Here is a 20,633-nt window from a genome sequence, read left to right on the forward strand (position 1 = left end):
AAAAGAATACAATTAATTGCAAACATTATGTAAAAAAGGCACCATGACTTCCTATTAAAATTCCTATTAATATTCGGAGGTGTAACTAGAACCTTCATGGCCCTAGTGCAAGAAGCCATTAAGGGTCCCGGACCCTGGCAGGGGCCTTTTCCTCAGTCCGGGCCCCTTAGTCTCCATCTCTGAAGCCTCAGCTCCACAGAATAAATGGACAGAAATAGCTCTGTACAGAGCTTCCCAGTCATTCACAAACTGAAGCATAGTAACCAATTACTATGCTTCATTTATGAGTGCGGTACCGATTACTCACTGTGTCCATTCAGAAAAAAAAGGGGGCCGGAGAGGGGCACTGTGAAAGGAGGGGGTTAGTGTAACAAGAAGGGGGTAGTAAGACAGGGTGGGGGCAGTATGACAGGGGTGGTAGTGTGATGGATAAATAGTATGATTTAATAGGTATTCTGACAGTAGGGGGGCAGTGCAACAAGGGGGCAGTGTGACAGGGGCAGTATGATGGGGGAAGTGTGATAGGAGGGGGCAGTATGATATGGGTATTGTGACAGGAGTGAAGCAGTGTGACAGGAGAAGGGTACCTGAGATGTATGACAGAAGGGGGAGTGTGATAAGAGGGGGCAATAAGAAAGAAGGGGGGCAGTGTGACAAGAAGGGGCAGTATGATGGGGGGAGTGTGACGGTGGGCAGTATGACAGGGGGGCAGTGATAAGAGGGGGCGGTATGACAGGGGAATATTGTGACAAGAGGGGGCACTGTGACAGGAAAAGGGTACCTGGGAAGTATGACAGGAGGGGAGCAGTGTGATAAGAGAGAAGCAGTGTGATAAGAGGGCGGCAGTGTAATAAGGGAGCACTGTGAAAAGGAGAGGGCAGTGTGATAAGAGGAGGGCAGTGTAACAGGTGGGGGGATGGGATAAGAGGGAGGCAGTGTGTCAGGTGGGGGGCTTTGTGACAGGTGGGGGGGCAGTGTGACAGATGGGAGGGCAGTGTGACAGGTAGAGGGCCAGTGTGACAGGTGGGCATTGTTATTGTAAGACACACAGTATGGTCAGGTGCTTACCTTACAGGAGAGAAGCCTAGAAGCAGCAGCCCTTGTACATACTGCTTCCCTGTGATGTCCACGGAATGTCCCACATGCTAGCAGTTCACTTCCCGAGTATCAGTGTATACAGTATATACATTGTATACAGAGAGGGGAGGGACCTCTGACCCTGGGCAGGTATCGGAGAGAGTGCACAACCAGAGCGACTCACTTGTGCACTGAATCTGGTTCCTGCCCAGGTCAGAGGCCCCTCCCCTCTCCACTGTATACACTGACACTCGGGAAGTGAACTGCTAGCCAGGAAGTGAACTGCTATCACGGAAATCACAGTGCTGCCGATCGTCCCCTCCACTGTATAGTTGGCTGCCAGCCAGAGGTACAGCGGGAGATGCCGTACCTTGGGGCCCCCCCACAGTGCGACTGCTGCAACCCCGGTGGTTCCGCCACTATTAGAATTTAATTCAGTAGGCTCTTGCTTCTGTGTCAAAACTATGGGATAACTTTAATAAAGTTTAACTGCAGCTTTGGACCTGATGCAGACAGGCAGAAAAACACTGTTTTGAGAGGCATTTTTAATTTATTATGCTTCTGAACCCAGCTCTATTTAAGCCGATGGGGTTGATATACTAAAACTGGAAAGTGCAATTTCTGGTGAAGCTCAGTATAGTAACCAATAAGCTTCCAGGTTTATTTGTCAAAGGTTATTGAACAAGCTGAAGTTAGAAGCTGATTGGCTACCATGCACAACTGCACCAGATTTTGCACTCTCCAGTTTTAGTGAATCAACCCCATCGTGTTCATACTGTATCTCACAAAAGTGAGTACATTCCTTACATTTTTGTAAATATTTTATTATATCTTTTCATGTGACAACACTGAAGAAATGAAACTTTCCTACAATGTCAAGTAGTGAGTGTACAGCTTGCAGTGTAAATTTGCTGTCCCTTCAAAATAACTCAACACACAGTCATTAATGTCAAAACCGCTGGCAACAAACATGAGTACACCCCTAAGTAAAAATGTCCAAATTGGGCCCAATTAGCCATTTTCCCTCTCTGGTGTTATGTGACTCGTTAGTGATACAAGGTCTCGGGTGTGAATGGGGATCAGGTGTGGTAAATTTGGTGTTATCGCTCTCACTCTCGCATACTGGTCACTGGAAGTTCAACATGGCCCCTAATGGCAAAGAACTCTCTGAGGATCTGAAAAAAAGAATTGTTGCTTTACATAAAGATGGCCTAGGCTATAAGAAGATTGCCAGGACCCTGAAACTGAGCTGCAGCATTGTGGCCAAGACCATTTAGCGTTTTACCAGGACAGGTTCTACTCAGAACAGGCCTCGACATGGTTGACCAAAGAAGTTAAGTGCACATGCTCAGCATCATATCCAGAGGTTGTCTTTGGGAAATAGACGTATGAGTGCTGCCAGCATTGCTGCAGAGGTTGAAGGGGTAGAGGGTCAGCCTGTCAGTGTTCAGACCATACACTGCATCAAATTGGTCTGCATGGCTTTCATCCCAGAAGGAAGCCTCTTCTAAAGATGATGCACAAGAAAGCCCACAAACAGTTTGCTAAAGACAAGCAGACTAAGGACATGGATTACTGGAACCATGTCCTGTGGTCTGAGGAGACCAAGATAAACTTATTTGGTTCAGATGGTGCCAAGCGTGTGTGGCGGCAACCCGGTGAGGAGTACAAAGACAAGTGTGTCTTGCCTACAGTCAAGCATGGTGGTGGGAGTGTCATGGTCTGGGGCTGCATGAGTGCTGCCGGCACTGGGGAGATACAGTTCATTGAGGAAACCATGAATGCCAAAATGTACTGGGACATACTGAAGCAGAGCAGGATCCCCTCCCTTTGGAGACTGGGCTGCAGAGCAGTATTCCAACATAATAACGACCCCAAACACACTTCCAAGACGACCACTGCCTTGCTAAAGAAGCTGATGGTAAAGGTGATGGACTGACCAAAGCATGTGTCCAGACCTAAACCCTATTGAGCATCTGTGGGGCATCCTCAAATGAAAGGTGGAGGAGCGCAAGGTCTCTAACATCCACCAGCTTCGTGATGTCGTCATGGAGGAGTGGAAGAGGACTCCAGTGGCAACCTGTGAAGCTCTGGTGAACTCCATGAGGGTCAAGGCAGTGCTGAAAAATAATGGTGGCCACACAAAATATTGCCACTTTGGGCCCAATTTGGATTTTTTTCACTTAGGGGTGTACTCACTTTTGTTGCCAGCAGTTTAAATATTAATGGCTGTGTGTTGAGTTATTTTGAGGGGACAGCAAATTCATACTGTTATACAAGCTGTACACTCACTACTTTACATTGTAGCAAAGTATCATTTCTTCAGTGTTGTCACATGAAAAGATATATATTAAAATATTTACAAAATTTGAGGGGTGGCAACTTGTCCCCATATTGATTGGGACAAGGGCCTCATCTCTACAATCATGGCTGGTGGTTGTGGGCGTCTGCTGGCTTATCGGATCCTGAAAGTCCCATTTAACAAGGGGCCCTCAGATCCCAACCTCCTCATTTGAATGAGTAACCTCTATCCATTCACCAAAAAAAAAGTGTCAAAAAGTAATAAAAGTAATAAAAATACAGAGACAGTTATTGACAAATCCGTTATTAACCACTTACGCACTGCTCACTAGAGCTGTACTGCGGCAAAGTGGCTCGATAACGTCTGGCGACGTAGTACTACGTCACCAGACATTCCCCTCTCTCGCCGCCGGACGTTCGCTCCCACTGTATTCTGTTACAGCGGGAGTCGGGCCAGGGGAGGAGCGGCGGCGATCGCTGCTGCTCTTCCCCGATCGTCGGGGAATCAAGTGTGGAGATCCGCCTGCTTGTGTAAACGCAAGCGGGCGGATCTCCTAAGTGACAGGCAGGGTCAGATTGCAGGGTTCAGCATAGCTGAACCTGCGATCTGTCCTTCTGTCACATAGTCCCCTCCCCCCACACACGTCAGTAAGCACCAGGCATACATTAACCCCTTGATCACCAATAAAAAGTAACCCCTTCCCTGCCAGTGTCATTTTTACAGTAACAGTGCATATTTATAGCACTAATTACTGTAGTAATGTCACTGGTACCCCCAAAAGTGTCAAAAATGTCAGTCAGGGTCCGATCTGTCCGCCGCAATGTCGCAGTCCCGCAGAAAAAAATCGCAGATCGCTGCCATTACTCGTTAAAAAAAAAAACACCAAAAATGACATAAATCTTTCCCTTAGTTAGTAAACGCAATAACTTTTGCGCAAACCAATCAAAATACGCTTATTGCGATTTTTTTTTACCAAACATAGGTAGCAGAAAACAAATTGCCCAAAAATTTAAAAAAAATATGATTTTTACATTTTTTGGGGGGGGGAATTTCATATAAAAAAATGTGAAAAATATTGTTATTTTTTCAAAGTGGTAAAGTGGTTAAAAAAAAAAAACATGAGTTACCATAATGCCATGCACAAAAGCAAGGTATAAACTGTAATTGCTTATGCTGACTGCAGTTGTATAAATGGTTTTGTGGAACATCTAGGTTAAAGATGTTAAAGCAATAGAAGTTGCTGATAGATGGTGTGCTGTGAGGAGAACAAGGTACAAATTTTGGAGATAGAAGACAACAGTCTTGAGAAAAAGGCATTAAGGAGGAAGGGTGGCTGGACCATGATGGCAAAGAGACCTAGCCCATCTTCTTGCACCCCATGAGACCTAACACAACTGATACCCGTAGACACATTGGGTCGTAAAGAGAGGCATTGTTGGATTGGGAAAGTAGAGAACTGCTACTAGTGGATGTTCCCACTCTTTCACCTAGCCCGGCACACATGGAAGTTCCTCCCAAGGCTTTGGGGACCCCATAAACATCTGCAGGTACCAAAAATAAATATCTGAAGGAACAGAGCAGAGGACACTTCCCCCACCTTCTCATCCACAGCAAAATAGGGCACCATGAGGTAGAATCAGACTGCAGAGACCAGCAACTCATCAAGAAGTCACAACCCACAGCCTAGGTCTGTATCTGCTGCAGGGCACCAGCAGAAAGAGTAAGGGAAGTGCAGCAGATCCCCCAAACAGCTTTCCTAGGGCAATATCTGAAGGCATGGATGCACGGCTATGACTCCAGGGAAGAAGAGGAGCAGGTAAGCAACAGAAGCCATTTCCTTCAAATACCATTCTTGAGACTGAGAAACTTCTTACAATTCAGCTTTGTTGGATCCAAACAGACCAAATTGAGTATATTCAAGGGAGTAAAATCCATGAACAATCCTAAATACACACTACACTACAATTATGATATAGCTGGCACCTGCATAGGACAAACTGTCCATAAACTGTTTGCCTTTGGAGATGATGGTTATAATCATTGTGGATAGAAGACCTGTTGAATACAGGCCATACTACAACAGGTGGCCTAGCTTATTGCACAACAAACAGATTACCGTGTTGGGGGGCCCATTCCCCTGACTATTGTATACAACCAAATTTAAAAAAGATGGGGCTTTGCGGGCCAATGGGAGGAGGAGGATCATATACAACACAGAATTTGTCTAAAATGTAACTTTATTGTACATAGTTAAAAATAGTACAACACACAGGAATAATTCCCATGTCTGACATATATAAAATCAAACAAACACAACAGAAACGCAAATGTAGAAATACTTCCCAGATGGGAATGCTGATAACTTAAGCCTCGTACACACGCGTTGAAAATTGGCAGGGAATTTTCGTCCAACGTCCGATCTGCGATTTTCGGCTTGTTAGTATGATGCTTCCGACAACCGACTCCGACTTTTCAGACGAAAAAAATCCGGTGTGCAGACTATAAAATTTTTGTCCGCCATCAAAACATGGCCGATTTTCGTTCAGTCAGTACAGATTTCGACAGGGAAAAATCTAATGAGCAAGCCTGGGCATGCTCAGAGAAGAAAGAACACAAAGAAAGCAAACCAACACATGACATCACTTCTGAAGTAGAATTTTGTTGGGCAAGAAAATTTGTGTGCAGTCTAGGCACATTTCAACCAACAAAACACCATTCCAACCAACAAAAAGACGGACGATCGGTCGGCCGATAATCGTTGCGTGTGTACGGGGCTTTAGTATCAGGAGATTATGTTAAGGTCTCTGATGGAGCACGGTCTAAGGGTCCCCAGCAAGCTGACGCATTTCGCACGAGGCTTCCTCAGGACCAGAGAGACCAAGACAGACCAACATTTCCCAATGCGAATCAGATCATGGCAGGCAAAGCAGAAAAAAATGGGCCAAGCAACCAAATTATCCAAGACCAGTGATGATGCAGTACTCAGTATACGACCAGATTGGCACAATAATTCTGTGGGTTTCAATGAGGAGACATGCATATATGCATATTCACATCTATATTGAGACTCCCGCTATCTTGAAACATAAAGGCCTGAGTGGCTACTTTATCTATTATAGTGGCAACATGTAGTCAAGGTGCATGGGGACATCTTATTGGAACAAGTGTATCCGTATATCCTGTGTCCTGTATATAAAGCTGGAGACTACAGCTGCAAATAGTCTTAGTCAAATCATGAGGCAGGTATACTCTCAATTTGTTCAAGCTGGTTAGCTTGTAACAAGGGCCAACCCATAGAACGCCAGGCAGAAACAAGCCTGCAGCGTGTCCAAGTTCAGAGTGACAGCTTTTTCTACCCTTTGTGTTTCCTTTATCAAGTGATCATATGTACTTTTTAGAAAATGTGTTTTTCTTTGTTACCTCAGGACACTGCTGCATTTTGTTTCCAAAATTTGGATTTTTTAAATACTTATAGGAGTTATACAGAATTTTGGCTACTTCACACTGTATTGGTATACATGCAGTTGTTTTACATCTGTTTATGTATAGGCACGAAACTAATAAAACCTTAATGCCAAAGAAAAAACAAAATGGAGGCATGAAGAAGGCCAGCTATAGTATGTACAATAGATATGGCATAGGGGCATAGGTGTGCACAACCTATGGCATTAGGGTGTGCACCTCAAAGCTCAAACACATATGTGTGTGCATGTGTATATATATATATATATATATACATATACACACATATATATATATATATATATATATATATATATATATATATATATATATATATATATATATATATATATACTGATGGTGTCAGTAGTGCAGTGAAAAGTGTCAGTGAGGCAGAGATTGGTGTATTTTTTATTTGTATTATATTTTTCATTCTTTTTTTTTTAAATAATTTTGACACATTTTTTATGAGGCCCATTAGGGGACTTTGGTAAAATAGCAGGGGGTTTAGGCAGGGGGAATCTGGGCCACCCAGAGTGATTAGGGTGTGCCCAGGCACACCTGGTACACCCTGTGCGCACGCCAATGCATAGGGGCTACAACACCATCTATTAGCAGTGTGCAATGTTGCCCTAACATTTTCACAATTACTCCAGTTAACACTAAACTCTATGCAAGACACTTTGGTAACTGAATAATAGGAACAGCATTCATTTGAACTGAAGACATTGCTAAGATGAGTGGTGAAATGTTTTCATTAGTAAACTGTAAGCCTAAAAGCTTTTGACCTGCTAGCACCAGAACTAATACCGTATACACAATAACACAATTTCATAATTCCAAGTGTAGGATTTTCCAACCTGGATGTTTACTGACCTAAAACCAATATTAAACATAAAACCAAAAATGTAATAAATTGGAGATTACGAATCATTAAATGTAGTGGGTGGCTGTATTTGTTTTCTTTTTTTTTTAGGCTTTTTCCCCTCTTTTTTCCATTGGTGATCTGGCTGGTAGAACACCTCCTGTAATGTACAGACACCACTCTGGTTGAATGAGCACAGGGGGAATATTTGGAGAGCAGCATTGTCAGTGTGGGGTAGTGTTAGAAGTACTAGCAGATTTCAATACAGTAACAAATTAAAGCCGAACTCCAGCTAATACTTTATAATCAGTTACAACAAACTGTTTTTTTTCCCCTTTTGGGGTAAAGATTTTATGTAGAAAAAAAAGCTGTTGTAAACATCCCTGCCCGTCTTAAATAGTCTGTCTCATCCCTGTAACTACACGAGAAATTTTCTGTTGAAAAAAAACAGATTTATTGGCTGGATCACCAGATAAAAAAAAAACTAAAAAAGGAAACGAATACAGCCATCACATCTAAGAATTGGGAAGCTGCAATACAATGTTTGCTTTTGGGTTTAATACTACTTAAACCACTTCTGTACCGGAAGATTTTCCCCCTTAATGACCAGGCCATATTTAGCAATTCGGCACTGCGTTGCTGTAACGGAAAGTTGTGCGACAATGTATCGAAATAAAATAGATTGCCTTTTTTTCAGACAAATAGAGCTTTCTTTTGGTGGTGTTTGATCACCTGTGCGATTTTTATTTTTTGCGCTATAAACAAAAAAAGAGCAACAATTCTGAAAAAAAAAAAAACAATATTTTTCACTTTCTGCCATATAACTCCAAAATAAAAAATTTAAAAATCGAATTTTTTTGTCATTTTAGGCCAATTTGTATTCTGCTACATATTTTTGATAAAAAAATAAAAATCCCAATAAGCGTGAGTTGATTGATTTTCACAAAAGTTATTGTGTCTACAAACTAAACAAAAATTTATGCCATTTTTATTTATTTTATTTTTTTACTAGTAATGGCGGTGATCAGCGATTTTTAGTGGGACTGCAACATTGCAGTGGACAGATCGGACCCATAACTGACATTTTTGACACTTTTGGGGGAACCAGTGACATTACTACAGTAATCAGTGCTAAAAATATGCACTATTACTGTAATAATGACACTGGCAGGGAAGGGGTTAACACAGTAAGTGCTCAAGGGGTTAAATGTGTACAAAGGGGGGTGTTTCTAACTGTATGTGGGTTGGGCTTGTGAAATGATCACAGAGACCTGTGATCCTATATAGAAGGCAGGGAAGGAGTTAACACCAGGGGCAATCAAAGGTTTAAATGTGATCCTGGGGGTGTTTTCTAACTGTGGGGGGGATGGGTTTGTGAAATTAACTCAGAGACCTGTGTTCCTAAATAGGAGGAACACAGGCGCTCTGTGTTGATAGCTGATAGAACAATGGTCTGGTGTGTTTACAACAGCAGACCACCATTCTCTCTTCACAGGGAGCGATATCGGGTGCCCGGTGGCAGTCGCGCGCCTACAGAATCACTTCCGCGAACTGCCGTACAGGTACAGCGATCCACTGGAACCTGCCAACCTGCCTCTGTATATAGGCAAAAAGAAAGCAGCGCCAGCTTAGTGAAGCATAAGGTTTATTAATACAAAAAACACATAGTGACTTACTCTTAGGTAAGTAAAGGCCGGTAGGGTAGGTGAATGGGATCATCCATCTTCTTGTCCAGGATACCGTTACAGAAAGGAGGGGTGCGGGGTGCCGGTGGTGCGTGGAGGCTGTTGTCTGGCAGCCTGTCTGATGGTGCTGTGGTGTTGGAGGACTCTCAGTGGGGCTCCACTTCCTACTTCCTGTCAGCCCGACATAACTTCCTGTGAGGCGGAGGGAAAGATGGGCGTTGCTATCTTTCGGAGCATCCGTGCTCCTTCATTAGGCGGTGGGGGTGGCTTATCAGGGACAGGGAATATATACCCTGTTGATAAGTAGCTCATTGGAGCATAAGTCCGGAGAGGGTGGGTCCCAAAATAGGCAGGCTGAGGTGCTATTGTGGCTTCAAACATAAACTCTGCATTAGGTTTAACAGGGAAAATTCCTGGAGGCATGACAGGAGCCATGATAAGTCCATATAAAAAGCATATACATGAATACAACGGTGGGGAAACACAGAATATCCTATTACAAGAGAGGAAAAAAGAAAAAAAAAAAAAAGAAGAAAAAAGGAAAAAAAAAACACTTGAGCTTAATGTGCCAAGGTGCACCTAGGACAGTGCATACCCTAGCAATGGGGTTATGAGTGTGAGGTGTATGGCAATAAGTGGGTGATGCCACCATGGTGTATCAAAATATATCTGAACATGTACGGTCACAAGTAGGTACAGGACATGATTTTGGGGGTTCACCCGGTATGGGTATATGATTGTGGAGGTTCACCACCTATGACCCCGAATGGGGTAGGCGCACTTACTTGCCATTACTTAGCCCATGGGGGGGGTGACAATATTGCAGTACACCCAAAGGTGTGGGAATGGAGATCAAGATGATGATGATGAACGGGTAAGATAGAAAATGAAAGATGTAAAAATAGGAAAAATCTAAAAATAATGATGGAGATGAAATTAAGAGAAACATGAGGCAGTGGACTGGGCCTCCGTTCAGCAGATTCTATGAACGATGGCTTCTCTATTGTGTACAAGCACACTGACGTGCATGCGTGTGGAAAGGTGTACGTCCGTGTGTACGTCCGTGTGTGCGTGCGCGCGCATATCTGTTACAGTGTAATATTAATTTCTAACCCCTCGTTCAAGCCTCCTGGCGCTAAAGTGTCCAAGGTGTATATCCAGTAGTTTTCCCTAACGCATAATCTTTTGAAGCGTTCGGCGGGGGGAAAGTGTGCGGGGATAGATTCCAGCACCCACACCTTAAGTCCATCAAAGCACTTTGGATGATGTTCAGTGAAGTGTCGGGGGACACTATGTTTGTCGGAGCACTTTTCCACCAAGTTTCGGTGTTCCCCAAAGCGTTTACGTAAAGTCCGTATTGTGTGACCTACGTATAGTAGGTCACAGGGGCATGTAAGACAATAGATGACAAACTCCGAGGAGCAGGTGTAGAAGTCTGTGAGGGTGTGGACTTTCCCCTTGTTGGAAAATTTTTTAAGGCCATGTGTAACATGTTTGCATGTTAGGCACTGGGCTTTATGACATTTATACATTCCCTTGATTTGAAGAGAAAAGGTAAGCGATGTATTGTTCTTGGGCTTAGTGGGGCAGACTTTACTCGCTCCCCCCTTCCACCTCATCCTTTTTTATATTTTTCTCCCCATTTTTTACTTTCTATATTTTTACCTCATGGTATGCCACCCACCATCAGAGTGCGCCATGTAATCATTGACTTTATGACTCCATATATAGGCGACAGCTGGTTGGCAAGTGGTTAAGGGTCTAGCGTGCCCTTACAGATGAATAAAGTGTGTTAAGACATTTCATTGATGTAAACACCATTGTACACCCAACCTACAGCACTTCCTGGCTGACTTCCTGTCACAAATGAGTTGTCATAAAAGTGCTGAAGTTCTCACTAAGGTGACTCCATTTTTAGTAGCAGCTAGTATGGATAAATGCACTATTATGGATTGTGTGAACTACCATTACTTTCAACACATAGGAGGAATGGCAGTTCATAAAAGAACCAGATGGTGAAATACATATAAGAATATAGTCCACAAGACAAAGAAGAAAACTGGAAGGTTTATTAAACAAAGCCCAAATAAGAGATCAAACTGCTTAAACATGTTTCTTGCCACAGCACTTAATCATAATTATTCAGGGCCAACGTTGTCTGTTGGAAAAAAATGTTGCTTCACTTGTCTTTTGTCATCTGTCACGTATCAATCATAATTCATTGTTTGTCACTCATCAGTCATCATTTCTAAGCTATCTCTCACAATCCATCAAAAAATAGTCAGCGCTATTTTAATAAATGGTGATCTTTAAAGTGTATGTTATACCCATTTACTTACATTTCACAGAAGCTTTAACAAATCTGAAGCTTTCATTAAAATAATAGCAGGTGAACCTGTCATTAAGGTCCTTATTAATGCATTTCTCATTATGAAGTGACAATTTTGTCCTGGTCTTCCAATTACTCTCCTGCATGTTACTCTGTTACAAGTGCCCATTTCAAAATAAATAATGGGGACATGGTACATATTTCTCACCATTAGGAAGACCACCCAGAGAAACTGCATGCAATCTAGAGCTTCATGATTAACCACTTCTGGACCGGAAGATTTTCCCCCTTAACGACCAGGTCATTTTTTTGGGATTCGGCACTGCGTTACTTTAACGGACAATTGTGCGGTGGTGCGACACTGTACCCAAATAAAATTGATGTACCTTTTCCCCATAAATAGAGCTTTCTTTTGGTGGTATTTGATCACTTGTGTGATTTTTATTTTTTGCGCTATAAACAAAAAAAGAGCGACAATTCTGAAAAGAAAAACAATATTTTTCACTTTCTGCTATATAACATTCCCCAAAAAAATTAAAAACCAAATGTTTTCATCATTTTAGGCCAATTTGTATTCTGCTACATATTTTTGGTAAAAAAAATCCCAATAAGCATGTTTTGATTGGTCTACAAACTAGGGGGAAGATTTTTAGCGGGATTGCGACATTGTGGCAGACAGATCGGAACCCTAACTGACATTTTTGACACTTTTGGGGGGACCAGTGACAGTGACATTACTACAGTAATCAGTGCTAAAAATATGCACTGTTCCTGTAATAATGACACTGGCAGAGAATGGGGTTAACCCAGGGGCGATCAAAGGGTTAAATGTGAGCCTAGGGGGGTGTTTTCTAACTGTGGGGGATGGGCTTGTGAAATCAACACAGAGACCTGTGTTCCTAAATAGGAGGATCACAGGTGCTCTGTGTTAATAGCTGAGAGAACAATGGTCTGCTGTGTTAAAAACAGCTGACCACTGTTCTCTCTTCACGGGAAGTGATCGCAGGTGCCCCCCCAGGATCACTCTTGCGAACCGTCATACAGATACGGTGATTCGCGGGGACCTGTCACCGTATATCGACGGCGGCTGGTCGGCAAGTGGTTAATCGTTAAAAATCTCAATTCAACCCCCCCCCCTCACGATCTTAATCTGGCATTTCCATGATTCATACAGTGCAGAGCCGTTCTCTGATCACTCACAGCTGTTAAAAAACAAAAAAAAGAGCCTCCGGCAAATTTTTATAAACATTGATAGAGATAACTATATACATTGTATCATTTGGTTCTTTTAGATCAAAGGGATGAACTTCGGTCTGTAAATGAGGTCAGTTAAACCACTTAAAAACTAACCTTTTTCTGGCACCTGTTGCTTACAAGTTCAAACCCCCAAACATTATATATATTTTTTTAGCAGAGACCCTAGAGAATAAAATGCCAGTCATTGCACTATTTTATGTCACACTGTATTCGCACAGCGGTCTTTCAAACACAATTTTTGGGAAAAATACGCTTTAATGAATTTAAAAAAGGAAACATTAAAGTTAGCCCAATTTTTTTTTTGTATGATGTGAAAGATGATGTTACGCCGACAGTGGGGAGAGAATCATGATCTTTATTCTAAGCAAAATAATTGTGATTCACATTTTATCCAGAATTGTGCAACTTTAATGCAATCGTTGCTAGAGTACATATATATGAATGGAAGTGAATACAAGCAATTTTCGTGATATCAGCAGCAAAGTATTCAAAATATGGCAGAGAACTATTTTATTTAACTTCCCTGGCGGTATGATTCTTTTGGATTTTAGGTGCTGAAAGCAGTACCATTATTTTGCATGTAATTCTTGAGAATGAGCAGCCCAAACCAACTATTTACATATGATTTTTTTTTTTTTTTTACTGTGCGTTCTTCTTTATAACATCTTGGGTATGATAAAGTTTGAAACACAAAATCATAAATTTTAATATAATAAAAAACTATAAATAAGTTAAAGTATATATATATATATATACTGTATATATATATATATATACTGTATATATATATATATATATATACTGTATATATATATATATATATATATATATATATATATATACAGTATATACATACATATATATATATATATATATATATATATATATATACGTATTTATATATATATATATATATATATATATATATATATTAAAAAGTACAGTAAAACTGCAGGAAAGGGCACTGGGGGGCAATGTAATGTGAATTTATTTTATTTTGAATGGTATCAGTGTGTTTGGTGTGTTTTACATTTGAATTTGCCGCCGGTTCCACCCCCTGCGAACGTCACGTCGCAGGAGACGGAAGCCGGGGCACGGAGAGTTTCAGGAGGAAGATCCGCCGCCGCATACCGCTCACATACATCGCTGGATTCCGGTGACAAGGTAAGTAACCTCCTTTACAGGATCCAGCGATGCTTCTGGCGGTACCCCGACTGTGGCTCGGGGTTACCGCTTTTGGCTCTGAAATGTAACCCCGAGCCACGCTCGGGAATACCGCTAAAAGGGTTAAAGTGTTTGTAACCTCAACTTTTTATATTCCTGATAAGTGCCTTCTGTACCATGTACTTATATGAAAAAGTATCCTGTTCTCTTTGTGTTGCTTCCTTTGTGTGAAATCCCTGGTGTTCCTGCACGTCCCCCTGCCTTCCTATTAAAAACTGACCACGCTAATCAGGAACGCACAGCGTGGTCAGTTCACTAGCTGTGCTGGAAACTCAGGCTGCTCTCCCCCAATGATCCTGACATTCCCCCGCTGCACAGCTTTTCGCCTGGGAAGATCAGTGTGCTGCTACTTCTCCTCCCTCCAGCTCTTATGCAGCTGAGAACAGAGGAAATGAGACCACTTATAAAAAAAAAGTATTGATAATGATTTTTAATATCTATACACAAATGTTTTGCCTTTTATTTCTATTTTAAACTGAATAGAATGTTTTACAAGGGGATCGTTTACAATCACTTTAAGAATTATTGCTAAACGAAAAGTATGTCTACTGTAAAGGTCCACATTGAAATGCGTATTATGCTAGGATGAATGAATGTTTGAAATGTTTTTCTTTTTGTTTATTTCTTCAATAAATTGAGAACACCCATCTTCTCTTGTCAGTGAATTAAAGCAAAAGCTGGATGAAGAAGGCAACAAGTGTTCCATTTTGTCAAAGCAACAGAAGTTCAATGAGCACTGCTGTATCCGATGCTGCTCTCCCTTTACTTTCCTCATCAATTCCAAACGTCAGTGTGTGGACTGCAAGTTCAACATCTGCAAAAACTGCAGCTCCTACCAAAAGAAAGATAAGGCCTGGATGTGTAACGTCTGCCAGCAAACAAGGTTAGTTTCTTTAAATGCACTATTAAATGTGATCAAATGTGATTTTATTTGACCAAGGTACAGCAGTTATGTTTTATTAGACAGATGAACTGGCAGTAAAAAATGCCTCTTATTTATGGGAAACAAAGAGATCTCATTTTATTGGGGTGTAGGGTCTCGCATCAAATGTAGAGCGTTTAAAGGACACCGCCACTCGCTTTTGTTCCTTTTAAGGGCATTCCTCGCCCATGTTTATTAGAAGAAACTTCATCAAGCAGAAAAAATAACAGGGTTTCCCTCACAGGGGTTTCAGAATTTCAAAATAAACGATCATTCAGCCCCTCTGGCTTGAACTTGCAGCACTTCTGCTCTGGCCTTAAACTCCAGGGCCTTGTCTGTCTCCTACAAACTGGTTGCTCACCAACTGGGTACACATGGATGGCAGCCTCGTGCTGCACTGACTCTTGGACCAGACCTCCTGTCTACTGGGGTGGAGCCCAGAACCATGGTCAGGTTACTACTATAATCACAGCACACACCTGACCAATTATTATGCTGGCTGCTCTGAATATCTGGACCCAGGATTGGAGATTTCATCCCACCCAGGTCACTTAGAAATATCCAGGCTCCAGGTCCCAAACTGAACTTTTTAAAACACTTAGGAAACTGAAAAGCCAGTTTCCTCTTCATGTCACAAGCTCCCTGGAGCCCCTCAACCCATCTGGTTGAGAACTCTGGGTCAAAACCTCCCTCTAGACCCTGGAAGGGCAACGCTCTGCCACAGGGGTCTTCACTGACAACTTCCTTTCACTTTGTGCCATTCCATTCAGAGCTTGGTAATTGGCTGATTAGGCATCCAGTCCTATTACATTGGATTGGAAAGAGAGTCATCAGCCCCCTGTCAGCCCTATGTCATGACTTGGAGCATGCACAGAGCCAACTCTCCACCTGGGAGGGAAAGTGACAAACTACCAATGGGGTTCATATGGGTTCATGGTAAACAATACCAAATGGTTATACCTGGCATATGGGCGGCTTTTTCCATAACAGGATAGCGGGAAGTGTGATGGCCAACTGCTTTGCTAATACTGACCTGTATGCCTTGTGGTACAAAAAAGGACTCTAAAGAAATCGAACTCATCCCATCTCTAAACATTATTATGTAGCTGCTGGGCAATGGGTTATTTGACCCATGTTTTAAAAAAGAAGCAGGAGTTGGTCTGGGAGAAGGGGCTGGGGCATGTACGACTTGCAACCCTCTGCCTGGTAAACTATGGTATTTTCAAACTAAACACATATTGGAATTGAAATATAAAAAAATATATAATGGATATTATATATATACAAACCCGATTCCAAAAAAGTTGGGACACTGTACAAATTGTGAATAAAAACAGAATGCAATGATTCAGAAGCTTCAAATTTTAACATTTTATTCAGAATACTACATAGATGACATATCAAATATTAAAACTGAGAAAATACATAATTTTAGGGGAAAAATAAGTTAATTTTAAATTTCATGGCGTCAACACATCTCAAAAAAGTTGGGACAAGGACATGTTTACCACTGTGTGGCACCCCCTCTTCATTTTATAACAGTCTGCAAACGTCTGGGGACTGAGGAGACAAGTTGCTCAAGTTTAGGAATAGGAAAGTTATCCCATTCTTGTCTAATACAGGCTTCTAGTTGCTCAAATGTCTTAGGTCTTCTTTGTCGCATCTTCCTCTTCATGATGCTCCAAATGTTTTCTATGGGTGAAAGATGTGGACTGCAGGCTGGCCATTTCAGTAACCGGATCCTTCTTCTACGCAGTCATGATGTGGTAATTGATGCAGTATGTGGTCTGGCATTGTCATGTTGGAAAATGTAAGGTCTTCCCTGAAAGAGACGATGTCTGGATGGGTGCATATCTAGAACTTGGATATACCTTTCAGCATTGATGGTGCCTTTCCAGATGTGTAAGCTGCCCATGCCACACGCACTCATGCAACACCATACCATCAGAGATGCAGGCTTCTGAACTGAGCGCTGATAACAACTTGGGTTGTCCTTGTCCTCTTTACTTCCGGATGACATGGCATCCCAGTTTTCCAAAAATAATTTCGAATTTTGATTCGTCTGACCACAGAACAGTTTTCCACTTTGCCACAGTCCATTTTAAATGAGACTTGTCCCAGAGAAAACGCCTGCGCTTCTGGATCATGCTTAGATATGGCTTCTTTTTTGTCCTATATTTATTTATTTATTTATTTATTTCAGGTACTTATATACCTCTGTCAATTTACGCAGCGCTTTACATATACATTACACTTTCACATCACTCCCTGCCCTCAAGGAGCGTACAATCTAAGGTCCCTAACTTACATTCATACATACATAGTAGGGCCAATTTTATACAGGATCCAATTAATAGTTTTAGTTGGGAACGGCGAATGGCACAGTGGATTGTGTTCACCGACAATGTTTTCTGGAAGTATTTCTGAGCCCATGTTGTGATTTCCATTACAGTAGCATTCCTGAATGTGATGCAGTGCCGTCTAAGGGCCCGAAGATCACGGGCATCCAGTATGGTTTTCCGGCCTTGACCCTTACGCACAGAGATTATTCCAGATTCTCTGAATCTTTGGATGATATTATGCAGTGTAGATGATGATAACTTCAAACTCTTTGCAATTTTTCTCTGAGAAACTCTTTTCTGATATTGCTCCATCATTTGGGGAATTGGTGATCCTCTGTCCATCTTGACTTCTGAGACACACTGCCACTCTGAGAGGCTCTGTTTATACCAAATCATGTTGCCAATTGACCTAATAAGTTGCAAATTGGTCCTTCAGCTGTTCCTTATATGTACATTTAACTTTTCCGGCCTGTTATTGCTACCTGTCCCAACTTTTTTGGAATGTGTAGCTCTCATGACATCCAAAATGAGCCAATATTTGGCATGACATTTCAAAATGTTTCACTTTCAATATTTGATAGGTTATCTATATTATATTGTGAATAAAATATAAGTTTATGAGATTTGTAAATTAGTCTATTCCTTTTTTACTCACAATTTGTACAGTATCCCAACTTTATTGGAATTGGGTTTGTATATATATAATATAAATGAAAGAAACAATATGTGCTTTAACTGCAGACTTTCAGCTTTAATTTGAGGGTATTTACATCCAAATCAGGTGAACGGCGTAGGAATTACAACAGTTTGTATATGTGCCTCCAACTTTTTAAGGGACCAAAATGGGACAGATTACCAATCATAAGTCAAACTTTCACTTTTTAATACTTGGTTGCAAATCCTTTGCAGTCAATTACAGCCTGAAATCTGGTATGCATAGACATCACCAGACGCTGGGTTTCATCCCTGGTGATGCTCTGCCAGGCCTCTACTGCAACTGTCTTCAGTTCCTACTTGTTCTTGGGGCATTTTCCCTTCAGTTTTGTCTTCAGCAAGTGAAATGCATGCTTAATCTAATTCAGGTCAGGTGATTGACGTGGCCATTGTATAACATTCCACTTCTTTCCCTTAAAAAACTCTTTGGTTGCTTTCGCATTATGCTACGGGGTCATTGTCCATCTGCACTGTGAAGCGCTGTGCAATGAGTTCTGAAGCATTTGGCTGAATATGAGTAGATAATATTGCCTGAAACACTTCAGAATTCATCCTGCTGCTTTTGTCAGCAGTCACATCATCAATAAATACAGGAGAACCAGTTCCATTGGCAGCCATACATGCCCACGCCATGACACTACCACCACCATGCTTCACTGATGAGGTGGTATGCTTTGGATCATGAGCAGTTCCTTTCTCTTCCCATCACTCTGGTACAAGTTGATCTTGGTCTCATCTGTCCATAGGATGTTGTTCCAGAACTGTGAAGGCTTTTTTTAGATGTTGTTGATGGTTTACATCTTCTGGTGAACCCTCTGTATTCACTCTGGTGAAGTCTTCTCTTGATTGTTGACTTTGACACCCATACACCTACCTCCCAGAGAGTGTTCTTGATCGGGCCAACTGTTGTGAAGGGTGTTTTCTTCACCAGGGAAAGAATTATTCGGTCATCCACCACAGTTGTTTTCCATGGTCTTCCGGGTCTTTTGTGTTGCTGAGCTCACTGGTGCGTTATTTCTTTTTAAGGATGTTTCAAACAGTTTATTTGGCCACACCTAATGTTTTTGCTATCTCTCTGATGGGTTTGTTTTGTTTTTTTCAGCCTAATGATGGCTTGCTTCACTGATAGTGACAGCTCTTTGGATCTCATATTGAGAGTTGACAGCAACATATTCCAAATGCAAATAGCACACTTGAAATGAACTCTGGACCTTTTATCTGCTCCTTGTAAATGGGATAATGAGGGAATAACACACACCTGGTCATGGAACAGCTGAGCAGCCAATTGTCCCATTACTTTTGGTCCCTTAAAAAGTGGGAGGCACATATACAAACTGTTGTAATTCCTACACCTTTCACCTGATTTGGATGTAAATACCCTCAAATTAAAGTTGAAAGTCTACAGTTAAAGCACATCTTGTTTGTTTCATTTCAAATCCATTGTGGTGGTGTATAGAGCCAAAAAGATTAGAATTGTGTCAATGTCCCATTATTTATGGACCTGACTGTAGCTGAGTTTGCCAAGCGTTAATGCAAGGCAAAAATGTCTGGTGAGTCATTCCCACTAAGGGGGCTTGTGGTAAAGCAAGAAGGGTATGTTGTGGAGGGGTTAATCTGCACGTTTGGGATTTCACAGGACCAGCTTGCACATACCTTCTCTGTTGGGATTCTATACCAGTTTTTTTCAAACTTTTTTCTGTCAAAGCACCCTTTAAAATTATAGAAAATCTCAAGGCACCCTTTAAAATGATGGACAATACTGAGGCACCCCATTCTAATATGTAAAACTATTATAATAGCTTTACACAATGCAGCAACATCCACACACGTAGGACACCCAACGTTAGAGGTGATTTATTCTTCCAAAGCAAATACACTTTTTCACACTGGTACTGACTAGTGTTTCAATGTGTCTCTTCAATTTCTCTCCATCAGTGAGCTAATGTGACCCCAGTGCTGATGGAGAGGAACACAGGAGGGTCAAACTAAGATGCTGTGGAGGCAATAGACATCCTCCTTATAAATTAATGACATAATTGGTTGTTAGGATAGCAGTGTCTAGAAAGGCTTTAACTAAACTGCAGGTTTGATCTACCTTCTGGCTTGTATACAATTTTTGATTAATTTTTAGGCAATCAGCCAAGGCACCCCAGAAGAAACCTGAAGGCACCCTGTTTGAAAAAGGCTGCTCTATACTGTACAGTATCTCACAAAAATGAGTACACCCCTCACCTTTTTGTGAATATGTTATTATATCTTTTCATGTGACAACATTGAGGAAATGACACTTTGCTACATTGTAAAGTAGTGAGTGTACAGATTGTATAACAGTGTAAATTTGCTGTCCCCTCAAAATAACTGAAAATGTTCAAAATGAGATCAAGATAAACTTATTTGGTTTAGATGGTGTCAAGTGTGTGTGGGGGCAACCAGGTGAGGAGTACAAAGACAAGT

At 41.5% G+C, this 20,633-nt stretch overlaps 2 protein-coding genes across 3 annotated transcripts in view; one reads left to right on the top strand and one right to left on the bottom strand.

The window, feature by feature from the left end:
* LOC309555582 (uncharacterized protein) overlaps positions 1-9,826 on the bottom strand; it is a gene marked incomplete at both ends in the record, with an annotated part of 191,269 nt that extends 181,443 nt beyond the window's left edge. The window contains one exon of the mRNA XM_082257641.1: positions 9,684-9,826. Coding sequence (XP_082113767.1) covers positions 9,684-9,826 — 143 coding nt within the window. The remainder of the gene's footprint in view (positions 1-9,683) is intronic.
* The window catches only part of MYRIP (myosin VIIA and Rab interacting protein), a 738,605-nt gene that overhangs the window by 332,998 nt on the left and 384,974 nt on the right, over positions 1-20,633 (top strand). For both annotated transcript variants that reach the window (XM_082258148.1, XM_082258149.1), the window contains exon 3: positions 14,863-15,084. In XM_082258148.1, coding sequence (XP_082114274.1) covers positions 14,863-15,084 — 222 coding nt within the window. The remainder of the gene's footprint in view (positions 1-14,862; positions 15,085-20,633) is intronic.

Source organism: Pelophylax lessonae (assembly GCF_965119305.1).
Source record: "Pelophylax lessonae genome assembly, chromosome: 5".
NCBI classification, from domain to species: domain Eukaryota; kingdom Metazoa; phylum Chordata; class Amphibia; order Anura; family Ranidae; genus Pelophylax; species Pelophylax lessonae.